The following is a 16,260-nucleotide window of genomic DNA, read 5'->3' as shown; positions in this document are numbered from 1 at the left end:
AATTTTTAAAGTGCTTCACACATGGCTTCCTTCCGTGAAGCATCTCATATGGGGTGCAATTTACACTAGACTGGTACCTCCTGTTATACACGTGACAGAAAAACGAAAGAGCTTCGGCCCAAAAAGGATTGGACAGCCCCGAATCATGTAACAGTGTTCTAATTCCTTGCTGCAGGGTCTGGTTTATTCTCTCACATAAACCATTCTGCCAGGGCAATCTGGGCGTGGCAGTCCTATGCTCAATGCCCTGTTCAGAAAGAAAAGCCTCAAACTCTTCTGAACAAAACTCTCCACCTCTGTCAGTAAAAAAACAATGTACATTCTCATTATGTACATTCCTGAGCCATTTACAAAACTGACGAAACTTAGTAAAGGCTTCAGACTTTTTCTGCAGCAGATAGACCCATGCATATTTAGAGTAGGAGTCTATCAAAACCATGAAAAACCTTGAATTGCCTCTAGAGAGCGCTAGAGGCCCCACTAAGTCTGCATGAATGACTTCATATGGTTTCTTGGCCTCTCTCCCAGACTCTGTACCTTTGGGAGCTTGCCTTGCCTTACTCTCAGCACAAGAAACACATTTCATGTGGTAGGGACACTCTTTCAGCTTCATACCCTGAACCATATCAGGCATTTTTGCCACAGCCTGGAAATTCAAATGACCATAAACACGGTGGTAATAATGAATACATTGGTCATGCAACTTCTCATTCTCATCTACAGACAAATTGCAACACTCTTTCACAGTTGCTTCTGCAGTGCCTGTACCTGAAACAAAAGGCAATTGATACAGACCATTTACACATTTTGCATATAGAATGAGCTTGCCATCTTGACGAATTTCACAGCGAGATTTAGCAAACACCACCTTAAACCCTTGACGATCAAGCTGGGAAACACTCAACAAATTGTCCTGAATATCAGGCGCATACAGGACATTCTTAATAGTTGCATTCAGGCTCTTTAAGAACACAGTTCCCTTAGCCTCACTCCTGAGAACTGTCCCATCTGCTTGATGAATTTCTTTCTCTTGCTTCTCAAGCTGAACAAAGAGATCCTTATCTTTGGCTATGTGGTTGGAACAGCCAGAGTCAATCACGAAGAAACTCCGCCCACGTTGACTAGAGCAGCGAGAGATCAAAGCCTTTGAAGTAGCAGGTGCTTGGGGATTTTGTCCTCCTCCCCCTCTGCCTCTGAAGTTTCCCTTCTTCTTTGAAGATTTCTTGCAGCACTGAAAACTCAAATGGCCTTGTGCTCCACACGAAAAGCACCGCTTCAACTTTAGTGCTTTAACAGCAGCAGTTTCACTTTCACTTTCCCCTGCTGAAGACTCAGGCACATTTTCAAGCACATTTTTAGCAGCACAGTCCCGGCTTTCTTTAACAGCCTGTCTGCGATCCCACTCATTCAAGAGCACGCTAGACACATAATCTTCTGTTAGCCGGTCAGAAGGCAGTGTAGAAATCTGGGCAGCTACTCCATCATAAGACTCATCTAGGCTATTTATCATCAGCATTGCAAACACAGCCTCTGAAATAGCCAGGTCTCGCTGAACAAGGTCCTGTCTGAGACGCTTTAACTGAGATAGATGGCTAGGCAAATCACCACCTTTCTCCAACTGTAACCTGCACAGCTTCTTGAAGAAAATCACACTGGAACCAGCATTTTGTCTCAGATGCATATCTCTCAACTTATGCCAAACAGCTTGTGCAGTCTCTTGACCCTCTAAGTTCACCAGCAAGTGGTCTGAAACACTCAAAACAATTGTCCCTCGGGCTTTCATATCTGCAGCATGCCACTCAGCCCAATCATCATCATCCTTATCTGGAGGGTCATCTTCTATGGTGTGAAATAGCTTTTCCCTCTGCAAAAGCGCTTTCATCTTAACTTGCCAAACTGCATAGTTTTCAGGCGTGAGGAGAGGAAAGGACATAGCCATCTGGCCAGAATGTGCACAGGCCATGTCTGCTATTACTTAGAGCAAGACACTTCCCTCGTGCAAACACAGATAAAGCCTTGGACTTCTTCAGCCACTCTCTCTCCCACTCAAAGCGCAATTAACAGGCAAACAGGGATGCTATCTTCTTTCTTTGGCAGTCAGCAACATACCTCAAGCAGCAGCAACAGCAACAGCGGCAGCTTGAACACTCTGCTCCAACACAGCTCTGCTTCTAGGCACCACAAGCATGCAGTCCAGCATGCAGCCTCCATTCCGCCGTCCAGCGATCAGCAACAGACACCTCTGGCGACTGGGACGACTGGGATGACTGGAACAACGACTGGTCAGACGACTGGGCCCATAACCGATATCAGCATCGCCCTTGAGCCAGTGCGCCAACTGGACTCATGCACTACAGCCCCGACTGGGCTAGGCGAGCTGGGTAGCACTGCCAGAGACCACCTTTCTCACAGGAACAGGTCACAGTGCTGTGGACTCACAGCTTGGAGCTGAGAGCACCAGATTCACTGTCTCAATAATACAGTCGTTGCGCAGCAGCGTTTTGCAGAGTCTTGCAGAGTATAAACCACTCGGAGAGCAGCTCTGTAAAGTATCCTCCTTTTATTCTATAACTACAGCTATAATACAAAACTATATACAGAGCTAAATATTCTGAGCATACATCAATGCTATACTCTGAGTGCCTGCAGCTGCTCCTAGCAGCAATCTTATCTATAAACACGATCTCTTGCACTCTCTCTCCGACACACTGACTGACTCTCTCTCACACACAGAGACTGACTCACTCACTTGACTAATTAAGTAGAGAGCAGTACATTGCTCCTCCTCTCTGTAGAGTCAGCAGAGACCTCAGGAGATTCTCAGGAGATTCTTGGGTATGGGAGGGGTGAAATCTCCTCAGAATAGAGGGGCATGGCTTGCCCAAAATGGCCTCAGAGTCCTGTCCCGTCCCATCTGCCCCCTCCCCCACCCAACAGGACAGCCATGTGCCATCAGTTCATCAACATTGCTTGTCATTTATCACATTTATCTCCCACCTTTCCTCCAAGAAGCTCAAGGTGATATACATTCCCTTATCCCCCTGTATCTCCACAACAATCCTGTGACATAAATTGGGCCGAGGGACTGTGACTGGTCCAAAGTCACCCAGTAAACTTCACAGCTGAGCAGAGATTTGACCCCAGTCTCCCAGGTCCTAGTCTAACATCTAATCACAACACCACACTGGCTCAAATAAGAGGATCACTGGAAATTGCCAGGCAGTGATTGGTCCGTTTAGTTCAGTACTTTCTAAATTGGCTGGCAGCATCTCTTTGGGGTTCTAGGCAGGAGACATTCCCAGCCCTACCTGTGGATTGAACATGGGACCTCCTCCATGCAAAGCAGATTCTTGGCCCCTGAGGTACAACCCTTCCCCAAAGACACCCATTTGCAGCAGACGCTGAGCAGAAATAGAAAAAAACACTAGTTCCTGCTTACAGGCTCACCTTTAGGGGGAAAAAGGCGCGCAATAAAAGAGAAAGGGAGATAGAGGGAAAGGAGGAAGCCTTGTGCCAGCTGGTGAGAGGGTAAAAGCCAGTAAAGAATACAACCATCACCTAGGAATAGGAAATTGTCATTTTAAACATAGATATAAGGCTTGGGTAAGCTGCCTGGCTAGTAACTTTTGTGGACTCGGTTACAAGCCAAGAGTATGCATAAGCCACTAGTTGAAGATTAAAGCAGACAAGAAACCGCAAGAGTCCGGTTAAGAGTCAAGGAATAGCACCAACAGGAAATAAGAAAAGGCACTGGGGTGCAGGGGGTTAGGGTTACCTCCCAATCCTTCATCCCCAAAACATAAACAGCTATCTGTTAGTGAATCTGCTATATCAGGTTTAAATCCACAAAGCCCCCAATATATTGCCTCCTATACACACATATATTTCAGAAAAAACTCAGATAATTAATTATACACAGTGCCCCAAGCCAAGATTTGGAATAGTAACTACTCTCAGCAAAGAGGAAGCTTTTTAAAGTTATTAATATTTGAAAATGTTGTTTGCAGCCCACACAAATAGGAAAAAACCAGTTTGTTTTAGCTGTCTGCTCCCAGAGAGACCATGGCAGCTCCTAATGCTGATTTCCAAGACAGAGTTAACTTGAGAAGGGAGACGGTGAGCAAGATCCATAGACCTTGACTAGAGTTTCTCCTTCTCATTTGCACCTTACAACATTGGGTGACCAACCTACAAATAATAATAATAATATTTTTATTATATATACCCCGCCTGTCTGGATAGGTTTCCCCAGCCACTCTGGGCTGCTCACAGCATATATCAGAACATATTAAAACATTAAACATTAAAAACTTCCTTAAACAGGGCTGCCTTCAGATGTCTTCTAAAAGTCAGATAGTTGTTTATTTCCTTGACAACTGAAAGGAGGGAGAAGGCCCTCTGTCTGGTTCCCTGTAACCTCACTTCTTGCAGGGAGGGAACCGCCAGAAGGCCCTCGGAGCTAGACCTCAGTGTAAGGGCTGAGCGGTGGGGGTGAAGACGCTCCTTCAGGTATATTGGGCCAAGGCCATTTAGGGCTTTAAAGGTGAGACCAACACTTTGAATTGTGCTCAAAAATGTAATGGGAGCTAGTGAAGAACCTTTAGGACTGGTGTCATATGGTCTCGGCGGACACTCCATGTCACCAATCTCGCTGCCGCATTCTGGATTAGTTGTCGTTTCTGGGTCATCCGCATACTGGTGAATGCCCAGCCCAACCCCCCGATGATTTCTCCCAGCAGCTTTATATTGATATTAAAAAGCATGGGGGAGAGGACGGAGCCCTGAGGCACCCCACAAGTGAGAGCCCAGGGGTCAGAACACTTATCCCCCCAACACCACTTTCTGGACATGACCCAAGAGGAAGGAGTGGAACCACTGTATAACAGTGCTCCCAACTCCTCTAGACAGTCCAGAAGGATGTCATGATCAATGGTGTCAAAAGCCACTGAGAGAGCCAGCAGCACCAGGAAATAGCTTCCACCTTGGTCCCTGCCCCACCAGACATCATCGACCAGCGCAACCAAAGCAGTTTCAGTCCCATGATGAGACCTGAATCCTGATTGGAAGCGATCAAAGTGGTCTGCATCCTCCAGGCATGCCTGGGGTTGTTCAGCGACCACCCGCTCAATCACCTTGCCTGTTTGTTTTATATCCCGTTATTGTCATCCTTCTGTAAAACTTGCAAGTCAGTGTGGCATAGTGGTTAGAGTGTCCAACTATGACTTGAGAGACCAGGGTTCAAATCCCCACTGAGCCCTGAACCCCACCTTGAGCCAGTCACTACCTTTCAACCAAACCTACCTGACAGGGTTGTTATGAGGATAAAATGCAGAGGTGAAGAAGTGTGTACCCCACCTTGAGCTCCTTGGAGAAAAGGTGGGATAAATGTAATAATAAATAAAAGTGAGGGGGGATCGGGACAAGATAGTGATGCAAAATTGTCTTTGTTAAAAGAACTAGAGATGGGCAAGCTGTGGCTTTTGGCCTAATTTCATGGGGGTGGAAAGGAGGGAGGGAAAGGAAAGGGGGCACCAGAAAGAGACAGAAACAAACAAACAAACAAACAAACAAACAAACAAGGAGGGTGTTTTAAAGGGCAATCTCTTACAAATGGCTGAGAGAATAAACATGTCTTAACCCGACTGAGAAAGGCTAATAAAGTGAGCAACCATCAGTACCATCATGCCCTCTTCCTGTGAGCTTTCGTAGGCCGCTAGATGGCATCCTGAAACAAAATGCTGGACTTGGTGGAATTTGATCTGATCCGTAAAGACTCTTCTAACGCTTTAATTTGTGGGCTGCAGGAAAACCAATACCACCAGAATACACCAAATAGTTTCTGTGTAAGAACGCTTGGACTCTAGCAAATTCAACCCAAATTCTGAGCTCTACATTATCCAGGTTAAAACATCTTACTGCATACAAAAATTGAGAGTGGGAAAGATACCAGTTCTCCCATTAAATTTAGAAAAAATGAATCTAACCCTTTGCTTCCCCCACCCCCTTTTTCTGATTACATAAATACTTTGGGCAAGGGACTTCCTTAAGGCCACAATGACTCTCTGGGGTGAAAACAAAACATTTGGGGATGGCTGGATGCAGGGAAGACACTGAGGCCCTGCGGCAGGGTGACTCTGCTCCAATGCCTGAGGGCTATTCTCTCCCAAAAAATAAAATCTACTGCCAAAAAATCCCAAAGGGAAGAATAGCAAAGATGGATAGAGCAAAACGAGGACACTGACATGCAGTGGACAGCCACACACACTTTTGGAACTGTAAAGAGCTTTCTTTACATTTAGGCCAGAGATGGGGAACATGTGGCCTTTCAGGTACTCTGTGGAGTTAGCAGAGTTTATACTGCTAATATAACACACTCACATCTGCTCTGGCCAATAGTTAAAGACAATGGACGTTGTGGCCCAATAACAGCTGGAGGGCCACACATTCCCCACTTGTGATTTGTGGAAAGGTGCTGCCTATATGGTCTACAGCCACATGAGACTCTCCAGAGACAAGGTTGCCCCTCATGTGGACTTCACCAGCTTGCAACAAAGGCAGGCTCAGTTCTACTTCTGAGACCAAGTTATATTCCACCTCAACAGTTGGGAATACATACTTAGGTCACTCACACATGTTCATAGGAATTTAGGAAGTTGCCTTATTTCGGGTCAGACTGTGTGCTCATCTAGCCCAGGATTATGAACTCTGATCACCATCAGCTGGCAGACAGAGAGCAGCCTTTCTCTCCTATCAGCCACCACCTCCTCTTTTTAACTAGGGGTGGATGAAAAGTCTGTCACTGAGTTGGTAACAGTGCCTCTCAACTTGAACATGATGCTCATCAAACGATGGACTGCAGTATTAAAGGGGCCGCCACCATTCAAACATAGTAGGTTAGACCAAGGGTGGAGAACCTGTGGCTTTCCAGACACACTGGACTCCAGCCCCCAGCAGCCCCAGCCAGCATAGCCAATAGCCAGGGAAGATGGAGAACCAACAATCATGGTTAAGCTGTCTCCTGATTAACCTGAGCTAAAGCCAACCTAGTGAGGCAAGAGATTAACCACAAGTCCTGGTTTGAATGACACAGTAAACCCAGTGTGGACCAGGAGCAAAACATGACAGGGAGCAGCAAAGCAGCTGCAAACTCATTTCTCCAAGCCTATACTTTTTCCTGAAACAATGCTGGTGACTGAGACTTTAGATGAAGTCACAGGCTGCTTCCTTCTGATCCTTTCATACTCCTCCCAGCTATGATCCACCCCACAAAATTTGCCCTTTTAATTTTCTTTCAGAATTTCCATAAACAGCAATTGATGTTAAATCTTTACCAATATTCCACTGGTTTTTTCCCCAGTCATTGGGAAAGGACTGCAGCTGACCTTGTTAATTTCTGCACTTTGCAGTCTCTTAAAACATTCTATTTAAAATATTTGCATTCTGTGTATGTATCAAAAAATACAATATAGTGCTGTTGACTTTATTTTAAGCTGCTTTCCACGTATTTCCCAATCTGCCTACAGTTTCGATTGCCAACGGATTTCGGCAAAAGATTAAATATTACCCAAGAGCCCGAAAGCATCTTAACAACAAACCCACCAGAGCTTGAGTTCTCAAAAGCCAGAGACCAATATGTCAGATGTATAAAGATGTACTCAACAGTATGCTATTGATAACCCTTAGTTATTATTTTGTAATCAGAATAACCTATTTATGATGATGGTGGTGGTGATGATGATAATTCTCCTTTTCTCCCAGCTGAACCCTTAGGGTTGTTCCAAAATGTCAGTCTGTTTCAGCAAAAGCAAAGGGCGACTGGGGGGCACTTAGGATTGTGTTTCCCCCATGTTTCGTCTACCAGCTTTCATTCCCTCACCTCCGCTTCTGTCAAAACTGCCTCCAAAAGGCTCGCCCCCCCCCATTCTGAAAACCTGCCTTCCAGCGTTATAAATCCATCTCAAGCATCCATATCCCCCAATTACAAACCTCAGAGACTACCCCATGACCTCTGACCCCCTCCCCAACTCCACCCTTCCCGACCTCTGACCCCTCCCTCACCTGCATCCTCCATGACCTCTGACCCCCTCCCCTAAATCCACCCCTCATTTCACTGCACCTCCTCCAGCCATGGGGGGGGGGCTTCCCCATTGCTTACCCTCCCCCAGCAGGAGGATGCGCACATCCCGCCTCATCGCCGTCGCTTCAGGAGCCACCACGACGCTCCCCGCCTCCTGACAGCGCCCCACCCACAGGACAGCAGCGGCTTCCCAGCCCGCCGCCTCCTCTCCCACTTCCGGTTCCGGCTTCCTTCCGTTTGCGACCATAGAGCCGCCAGGACAGAAGGGCGTCAGTGACAGCAGCGGCACCTCTCGGCCGGCGGGCAAAGTGCAGCGCCTCTTGCTTCTTGAAGAGCGGACTGGACTGGTGTGGAGGCTGCGGGTGGGCGGGAGCGTAGCGCCACCTAGAGGCCAGGGAGCTTGCTGGGATTCAGCCCCGATTCCCAGCGGTAATGCCGCCTGCGCAGGTAATCGGCGTTTGGAGAGCGGCAGCTGTAGTAATAGCGTGTTTTTAATGTGCTAGGATTGTTGAATAACGTGATATATTCTGCCAATCAACTAAGCACAGGCTGTGAGATTCAGCATTTTGGTAAACATTCTGGTAAAGAAGTTGGCAGAATGAGGGGGCAGGCATTATCTTGGCATGTCCCTAGATTTTAGCAGTTCTTGTTTTTATCTGCCTTGAACCCTGACAGAGAAAAGAGGGTAAACAAGCAAATAAATAAATAAATAAAGATGATGATGATGATGATGATGATGATGGAGGGAACTCAAACATGCATGTGTGTATGTTTATGTTGAGGGTGGGCGCTGGCTGACCCAGATCATCTGAACAGGGATTTGTACACGAGTCTTCTTGGTCTAAAGTCAACACGTTAGCTACTATATCATATAAAGGATGTGTAGGCTTTTTTATTTTATAATTTTTATTCCCGCCCCCCCCTTTTTTACAGATTTTTTTTTTATAGTTTTCATTACAATTCACCTCGCACTGAATATCACCTAACATTCAATCATTGACTTCTCTTGCCCTCCTCCCATGGTTCCATTTGTTTATCCATTAAAACTGCATATTCTCATTTCCCCTTTTATTCAAACTTCCCCTTCCCCCTATAGTTTTAAAATTTTAAACTGAATTTAAACTAATCCTGCAACACTTTGTCCTGCTTTACATAATTCTTCAGATATTCTGCAAAAATTTTCCACTCTTCCTGTTAATTTGCCAGTTCTACATATTCCATTAATTTTGTCTGCCACTTCTCCTTTGTTGAAGTCATTCTCTCTTTCCATTTCTGAGCATATGCCATTTGGGCATACTGTAATTGTGTAAAGAAATAAATTATTTGGTCTGTGGGGACTTATGTTCCTAATATACCCAAACAGGAAGCTTTCTGATCTTTTTGTTAAAGTCCACTTAAACATTTCCCCCCCATTTCATTATATATCATCTCCCAGAATTCCTTCGCATTTTTACAAATCCACCACATATGATAAAAAGTACCCTCCATTTCTTTACACTTCCAGCAAGTACCTGACTGATTTATACATTTTTGCTAATTTACTTGGTGTAAGGTACTATCATTGTCATGAAGTTTTCTTTCAGGGTATAACAAGCTGTAAATTTTAAATCCCAACTCCATGTAGATTTTTAACAGCTGTGTGTTGTTACAGGCATTTTTTTATAAAAAAGATAAATAGCTCACATATTTTGTAAATTAATAAATATAAATATATTTATTTTAAAACAAAAATGAGCTAGCTTCAGTAGTTATTTTCAAACTGTACGCTTCTTTTGCCTTTCCTTGGGAAATTTCCAAAGTCAGATGAAAAAATGTCCAATTCTTCTGGTTGATACATCTGCAACACAATTGCAATCCTATTCCATTTGTACACAATTTCCTAGGATGGACAAGGACCCAGAAAGAACCCAGCTTAAACTTCAGAACTCACACATAGACTTTGATAGGGCTGATAGTTATAGAGAAAATGAAAAGGGCACAATCTGTTGGGGAAGGAGTCCAAAAGCCTCAGAAAAGAAATTACACAAGAGCTCAAAGAACTGATGTAAGAGAGAATTTTTCTGCCAACTGTGCCCTTCCCGAACTAACCACATGTCACCTGAAGAGTCTTAACAAACAAAACATCAAAATAAATCATATAATCATATAGAGAAACTCAAGATTGATGCATATGACTTTGGGGGATCCAAACCGAACAACTTAGGTCACAAAAAACCCCAACTCCCACACAAGTGTCTTTTCTGATAAAAGCATGCCTAGAAGCGAAGCAGATGCGTGAGAATCTGTGTGACCATTGTTGAATTCTGTTTCACTTGCTTTTCCTGACACAAAGATGCAGGTATGAGAACAAGATATGCATTTAAAAAAAACAACACACACAGAAAAATATTTATATCTATATAGTGTATACCCTTCTAACTTTGCATTTAAGGCAATTTACAAAATAAAAGTGAAACAATTAGAGTGTCATAGGCATTAATCATAAAATGCACGTCACATTAACAGTAGCATGAGCAAGCCAATCCTGTGTGTGCTTTCTTGGGAGTAAGTCCCATGGGATTCAATGGGGCATACAGGAAAGCATGCAAAGGATTACAGCCTGGGAATGTAATCAAAATGACATTTTTGTTGCCTAAAGCTAAGCGGCTGCTTTTGGTGTCTCCCTCTGTGTGTAAAATAATTTCTCTGCAGCTTTTGACTGCTTGACCTTCTTAATTAGCACCCAATGCAATTCACAAAACAAACGCAACCCACCAACATGTCAACAAAAAGTAAAAATACAAAAATACAAAGCATAAAATACAATGACGCTATTGTAAAAGAAAAAGAAAAAAGGGATCATTTGCACCACTTATCCCTAGACAATCTTGTGAACTGCAAGTCTCCAAGCATTTAGCCTCCACTTTAGCCACTCCAATTTGTGTGGCTGAGCCAATCCAGTCCAATCCAAATCTGTATGTGTGCTTGCACCCATGGACATTGTTTCAGAAGCCATGGGTACAAAATACTGCATCACACCCAATCTCCTCTGTGTTCTTTTGCTTCAGCTGTGAGATGTAGGAGCTCCTGAACAGAATGTGCAGTTGTAACAATGTAGGTGATCTAAAACACATCTCCCCCTCCCTCTTTGCTGCACCAACGCTTGTGGGGCCACGTAAACACCCATGTTACACTGATATCTGGAGGCCACTAATTTGTCGGAGTAGGCCTGCTGCTTTGGCACTTCTGTTCCTGCAAGCCAGACAGCACTTCTAGTTCCTTACTGGTTCACGTGGCTGACAACGATGGCATGACTTCTTGCCATGTGCATGGGGTTGTCCCAAGGAAGAAGATACCTGCATTTCTGAAGATATCCCACTTTGCTCCCAGATGCTTAGAAAGCTGTCACCTGAAAACTCCAGGTTTCTCATACCAAGGGTGAACCTCCAGATTTTGCTGGACTCCAGTTCCCATCAATCCCTAACTGTTGGTTATGCTAGATGGGGTTGATGGGAGTTGGAATCCCAGCAACATCAAGGGAGGGGGCCACAGAGTTCTCTATCTCTGCTTTATACAAAAAATGTCAGTGCATTGTGGATTAGTCTGCCCAAGTGATAGAAATCTGGCATATCTTCCTACTGCGTAACACCCAACTCTTTGTTCACCCCCTGCTCAAAACAGTCGCAGTGTCCATAAATTGGAAGAGTTCAGAAAGACGGATCGCCAAAGCCAACGTCTAACTGCACCTGATGGATCTCCTGGAGCAGTTCCTCGTTGGCCAGCTCCAGCTGCAATGGAAAGAGAAGGGATGAGACAAGGCTAAATCAAGTGCCTATTTAAAGATCTGTCATGTATGCTTTGGTTCAAGGAGGAAGGCTGGGCCAGTTAATCCCTACTTCAAGGCCACACAAGACAACCAGAAATACTTTCACTGTCGGCCTGCCAAAAGCTGGCATCTGATGTGATAGATCATATCAGGTTGGTGAGATAGCAGCATGCAACAGCAACTGATTGAGAAATGCCACATTTAATTCAATGCCATTTTCAGTGTGTCTCACTTTTCATCATGGGAACATTCAGAACCTGCAATGATGCTTGATATACAATATAAATATAGCATAACGTCTACACACGGACATTGAACAGCCTTTTTTGCATTGACTTTAAAATACAACCAGTGTACAGAAAAGCACTTTGGTCACAGAGAGTACTATGTGAGTTAGTGCTCATGCCCAAAAGGTTTTTCCACTTGATTTTACTTAATACTCATGTTTGTGTCACCTTCATTTATTTGTACTGTAATGGTTTTGTTACTGCTTCATCATTCTTCTTGGTCTTGGCCTCCTTGCATTTTTTCAAGAAATAGAAAGGAGGGATATGCTTTTAAAAATAAATATATATAGAAAAATGATGACTAAATTAATCCTGGCTTAAAGAATGTGTGACTTGCTAGTCACACCTGCTGGTTGCTTCTGAACCAAAGTGTAACACCTTTCCACAAATCTAACAATCATGAAAGAGAGAAAAGGGTGACAAACCTTGACAGCATATTTGTAGGATTGTTCTGCCTCCAGCTGCCTTCCACCCTGAAGAAGAAGAAGAAAGCAGTCCATAGTAAGCTGATCTTTTACAACACAATATTGCAGTTGCAAGAAATCGTAAAGGGTTTAATTATGGGTTAAGAAAAAGAATGGACAGCAGAGAAACACCACTCCCCAATGAAGTACTTGTTAGTTGTCAACTTGAGGATAGAGGCAAACAAAAGGGAAATGATGGGGGGGGGGTTGACACCAAATTTCTTTCCACATTTCTGTTTTGATAAATAGCATCATTGGACCCATTGATTTACCAGTTAAATATTTGAGGATTCCACCCCCCCAAAAAAGATACACAGATGAACCATGTTAAGCTTGGGCATCAGAATGGTTGAGTACCTGCTTCCATTGAGAGCGTCCTTGAAACCCTCCACCTAACATACTCACACTGCTGTAAAGAAAAGCAGATATGCCTTTTGTGGGTTAAAAGGCCCTTGAGAGTTCACCTGCATGCAGACAAGCGCCAGATACGCCCACACTTCAGCATTGTTGTTGTTGAGGGCATTGGCCTCGGAGAGGGCATCTTCTGCCTCCACCATCTCTTTGAGCTTTAGAGAGGGAGAAGTAGACTGATTAAAAACGTAAGACCATGTGCTGTGCACTTGGCTTCCAGCATCAGCAGTGGGAGCGCACTGCAGCCGGATTAAAGAGCATCAGTCTCTTACCCTATAGCAGGCAATTCCTACTCCCAACCATGTGAGACAGGAAGGTGATTTCTTACTGGCCAGCAGGTAGATGTCCTTTGCCTTGTCATACTGTCAGAGGAACAGAGGTTGGCAAATTACTCTCCATGCTATGACAATTGACACAATACTCTCTTTGTTTTGTTCTTGACAGAAGCCTTCTCTAGCCACCATTTCAAAGAGAACTACTCACAAAGGACATTGTGGTTTTTTATTATATTTATTAGCTGCTCAGTAACCGTTGGTGACATAAAAAGGAATATCAAAACAAATAGAAAAACAAAAAAGGACTACTAAAACAAGATAAAATCAACCAATACAATCTGAAACGAGCACTTAACATAATTGTAAAAACCTTGCCCAGCAGAAAACAATAGCCTTTAAAATTCCAGAATGTAAAACAAGCACATTAAAGGGCAGCAGATTCAACTAGTCCAGTGGCCCTCCAGGGCTTGAAGGCAACAGGCCTCCCCAGTCTGAGTAGGAGAGGTTCCCCTCAGATTTCATGCAAGACTGCCAGCCCACCCAGCTCTTCTGTGTCCTGCTGAACTCCCCATTTTCTGCCTCCTCACCTCCTTCCTCTCTAAGTAGATGGATCCTAACCGCAGGTAGACAAAATGCATATCCTTTGCATCAGTCACAAAACTGATGGTCCGCTCATAGCAGGCCTTTGCCTCGCCAAAGTCCCCAGTCAGGTAGCAGAGATGCCCTTTCTGAGCCCAAACCTCTGGATTCTGCACAAAAAAATAAAATAAAAATGGTGGCAGGAAATGGAATAAGTGGTTCCATGCACAAGTGGTTCCATGCAATAAGTGGTTGGCATCATAGCTGTCAACTTTTCCCTTTTCTTGTAAGGAATCCTATTCGGAATAAGAGAATGTCCCTTAAAAAACGGGAAATGTTGACAGCTATGGTTGGCATGCATATTTGAGGTATGGCAAGGTTAAAGTACATAGAGCTTTCTTGAATCATGTTGTAAGAAAATCGGTTTATGAAGTATGGGAAAAATATAAAAATTTAATAGAGCAAAAAACACCTTGGTGGCTCTCCCCATTAGAAGCGATATCCTTAAAAAAAACTGAATATGAGAAATGGTTGGGCAATGTGCAAAGAACTAGGTTTGAAGATATAAGAGAATTACTAATTGACTGGTTACTATCAATTAAATAATATATTTAAGGTAGACAAAAAGAATGGTTTTTGTACTGAAATCCCTAAATTTGAAAAAGAGCTGCTAGAGAATAAAACAAAATTACTTTCGAAAATGTATAAATTAATATTAGAATGGTATACAAAAGACAAACAGGTCAAATCAGTAATGATACACTGGGCGAGAGACTTTGGGTATAATATACAACTGGCAGAATGGGAGAAGTTATGGAATTGGGATTTAAAGTTCACAGCATGTTATACGTTGAAAGAAAATTATATGAAAATGATGTATTGATGGTATTTAACTCCTAGCAAATTGGCGAAAATGTATAAAACAAGCTCAAATGTATGCTGGAAATGTAAGGAAAAAGAAGGCACCTTTTATCATATGTGGTGGAAATGTAAGGTAGTAAGGGGATTTTGGGAAAAGAGATATAATGAGTTGGAAAAAAAATGTTTAAAATAACCTTTGCTAAAAAAACTGAAGCCTTCCTTTTAGGAATTCTAGGTGTCGAAATCCCAAGGAAGCAGAAAGGAATCTTCTTTTTATGATTTATGTTTGATATATGATTGTAAAATTTTAATCTGAAAAACCAAACAAATAATTTTTTTAAAAAAAAAAGAAAGGAAGAAGGAGGGTGGGGGTGGGAGGGTTCAGAAGAATGAGTCTGACTAGGGCAGTGGTTAAAAAACATCTCAGAAACAAAGGATGTGGTCAGGTCTGTGCAGAGTGAAGCAGCTGGGTACACTTGCCCCAGGCTTTGAAGGGCTAAGCTGGCTGGAGGGCCCCACCAGGGGTCTGCCAGACTTACGCTGTCGTGCCAATAATGCCATGCGTCTGTCTCCCAGCTGCCTGGGGACTCCCACCCTGGGCCTCAGACATTCTGAGCTTTTCAATGCTTTTCAATGCTTTCTGTAGGAAACTTTTACACAGGGATTCTCTGTCCTGCACAGAGGCAACAACCCGCTTGCCGAGGCCTCTGCTGCTGCTGCTCATCACTCCAGTGTGCTGCTGTCTCAGATCAGTAGGCTAGCAGCAAATGCCCCACAGCCTTGAAGAAGGAGCACACCTTGTATCACAGTAGAATCTGGTTGGCCACTGTGAGAACAGGATGCTGAACTCAATGGGCCATTGGCCTGATCCAGCAGCCAGGCTCTTCTTATCTTTTGATGTTGCAGAAAGGGCAGCTGTGTTAGTTGGCTGCAGTAAAAACAACTAAGAGTCTTCAGCCCCCCTTAAAAGTTACAGCATAAACTGTTAAGTATAACATAAACTTTGGTGGAATAGAGTCAACTTTGTCAGATACATGACATATTATTCCCAGTTTGGGGAGGTCTATGGAGATGTGTGTGTGTGTGTGTGTGTGTGTGTACATATAAAATCTCACACAATTGCTGCCCCTTTTTTGTAAACAGTGGAATCAAATACAAATATCTGGCATCACTGACGTGATGTTCGGGCGCGGCTCTTTGGGAGGTGCCAGTCTTGTTGATGCTGGGTAAGCGGAACGAAAGGGTGCTAAAAAGAGATACTTGCCAGGTAATCAATCTGGACGGCCATTTCCAGGCATTCTTCTGTCTTGCTGTATTCCTTCTTGAGCATGTATGTCTGGGCCAGCACCAGGTAGTAGTCACAGCTGGGGCCTCCTTGAGGGCAGAGCAGCTCATGTGCCAATGCCCTGTGAACAAACTGAGAAGGAAAAGCCAGCCCCAGGGTTTGTTATGCAGCCACGAAGACCTCCTGACCTGCTCAACCAGATGCCGCTAGCCTTCA

At 43.9% G+C, this 16,260-nt stretch overlaps 2 protein-coding genes across 2 annotated transcripts in view; both read right to left on the bottom strand.

The window, feature by feature from the left end:
- The window catches only part of RHOT2 (ras homolog family member T2), a 36,395-nt gene extending 28,106 nt beyond the window's left edge, over positions 1-8,289 (bottom strand). Inside the window, exon 1 of the mRNA XM_081839757.1 lies at positions 8,156-8,289. Coding sequence (XP_081695883.1) covers positions 8,156-8,192 — 37 coding nt within the window. The 5' untranslated portion in view covers positions 8,193-8,289. The remainder of the gene's footprint in view (positions 1-8,155) is intronic.
- A 1,474-nt stretch (positions 8,290-9,763) lies between these two features.
- Positions 9,764-16,260, bottom strand: part of CFAP70 (cilia and flagella associated protein 70) — a 33,716-nt gene continuing 27,219 nt past the window's right edge. Inside the window, 6 exon segments of the mRNA XM_081840166.1 lie at positions 9,764-11,844; positions 12,595-12,642; positions 13,098-13,199; positions 13,317-13,406; positions 13,907-14,068; positions 16,024-16,176. Of these exon segments, the coding sequence (XP_081696292.1) occupies positions 11,764-11,844; positions 12,595-12,642; positions 13,098-13,199; positions 13,317-13,406; positions 13,907-14,068; positions 16,024-16,176 (636 nt within the window). The 3' untranslated portion in view covers positions 9,764-11,763.

The sequence above is a fragment of the Podarcis erhardii genome, assembly GCF_964252035.2.
Source record: "Podarcis erhardii genome assembly, chromosome: 14".
NCBI lineage: Eukaryota > Metazoa > Chordata > Lepidosauria > Squamata > Lacertidae > Podarcis > Podarcis erhardii.
This window is presented reverse-complemented; position numbering and strand designations above follow the sequence as displayed.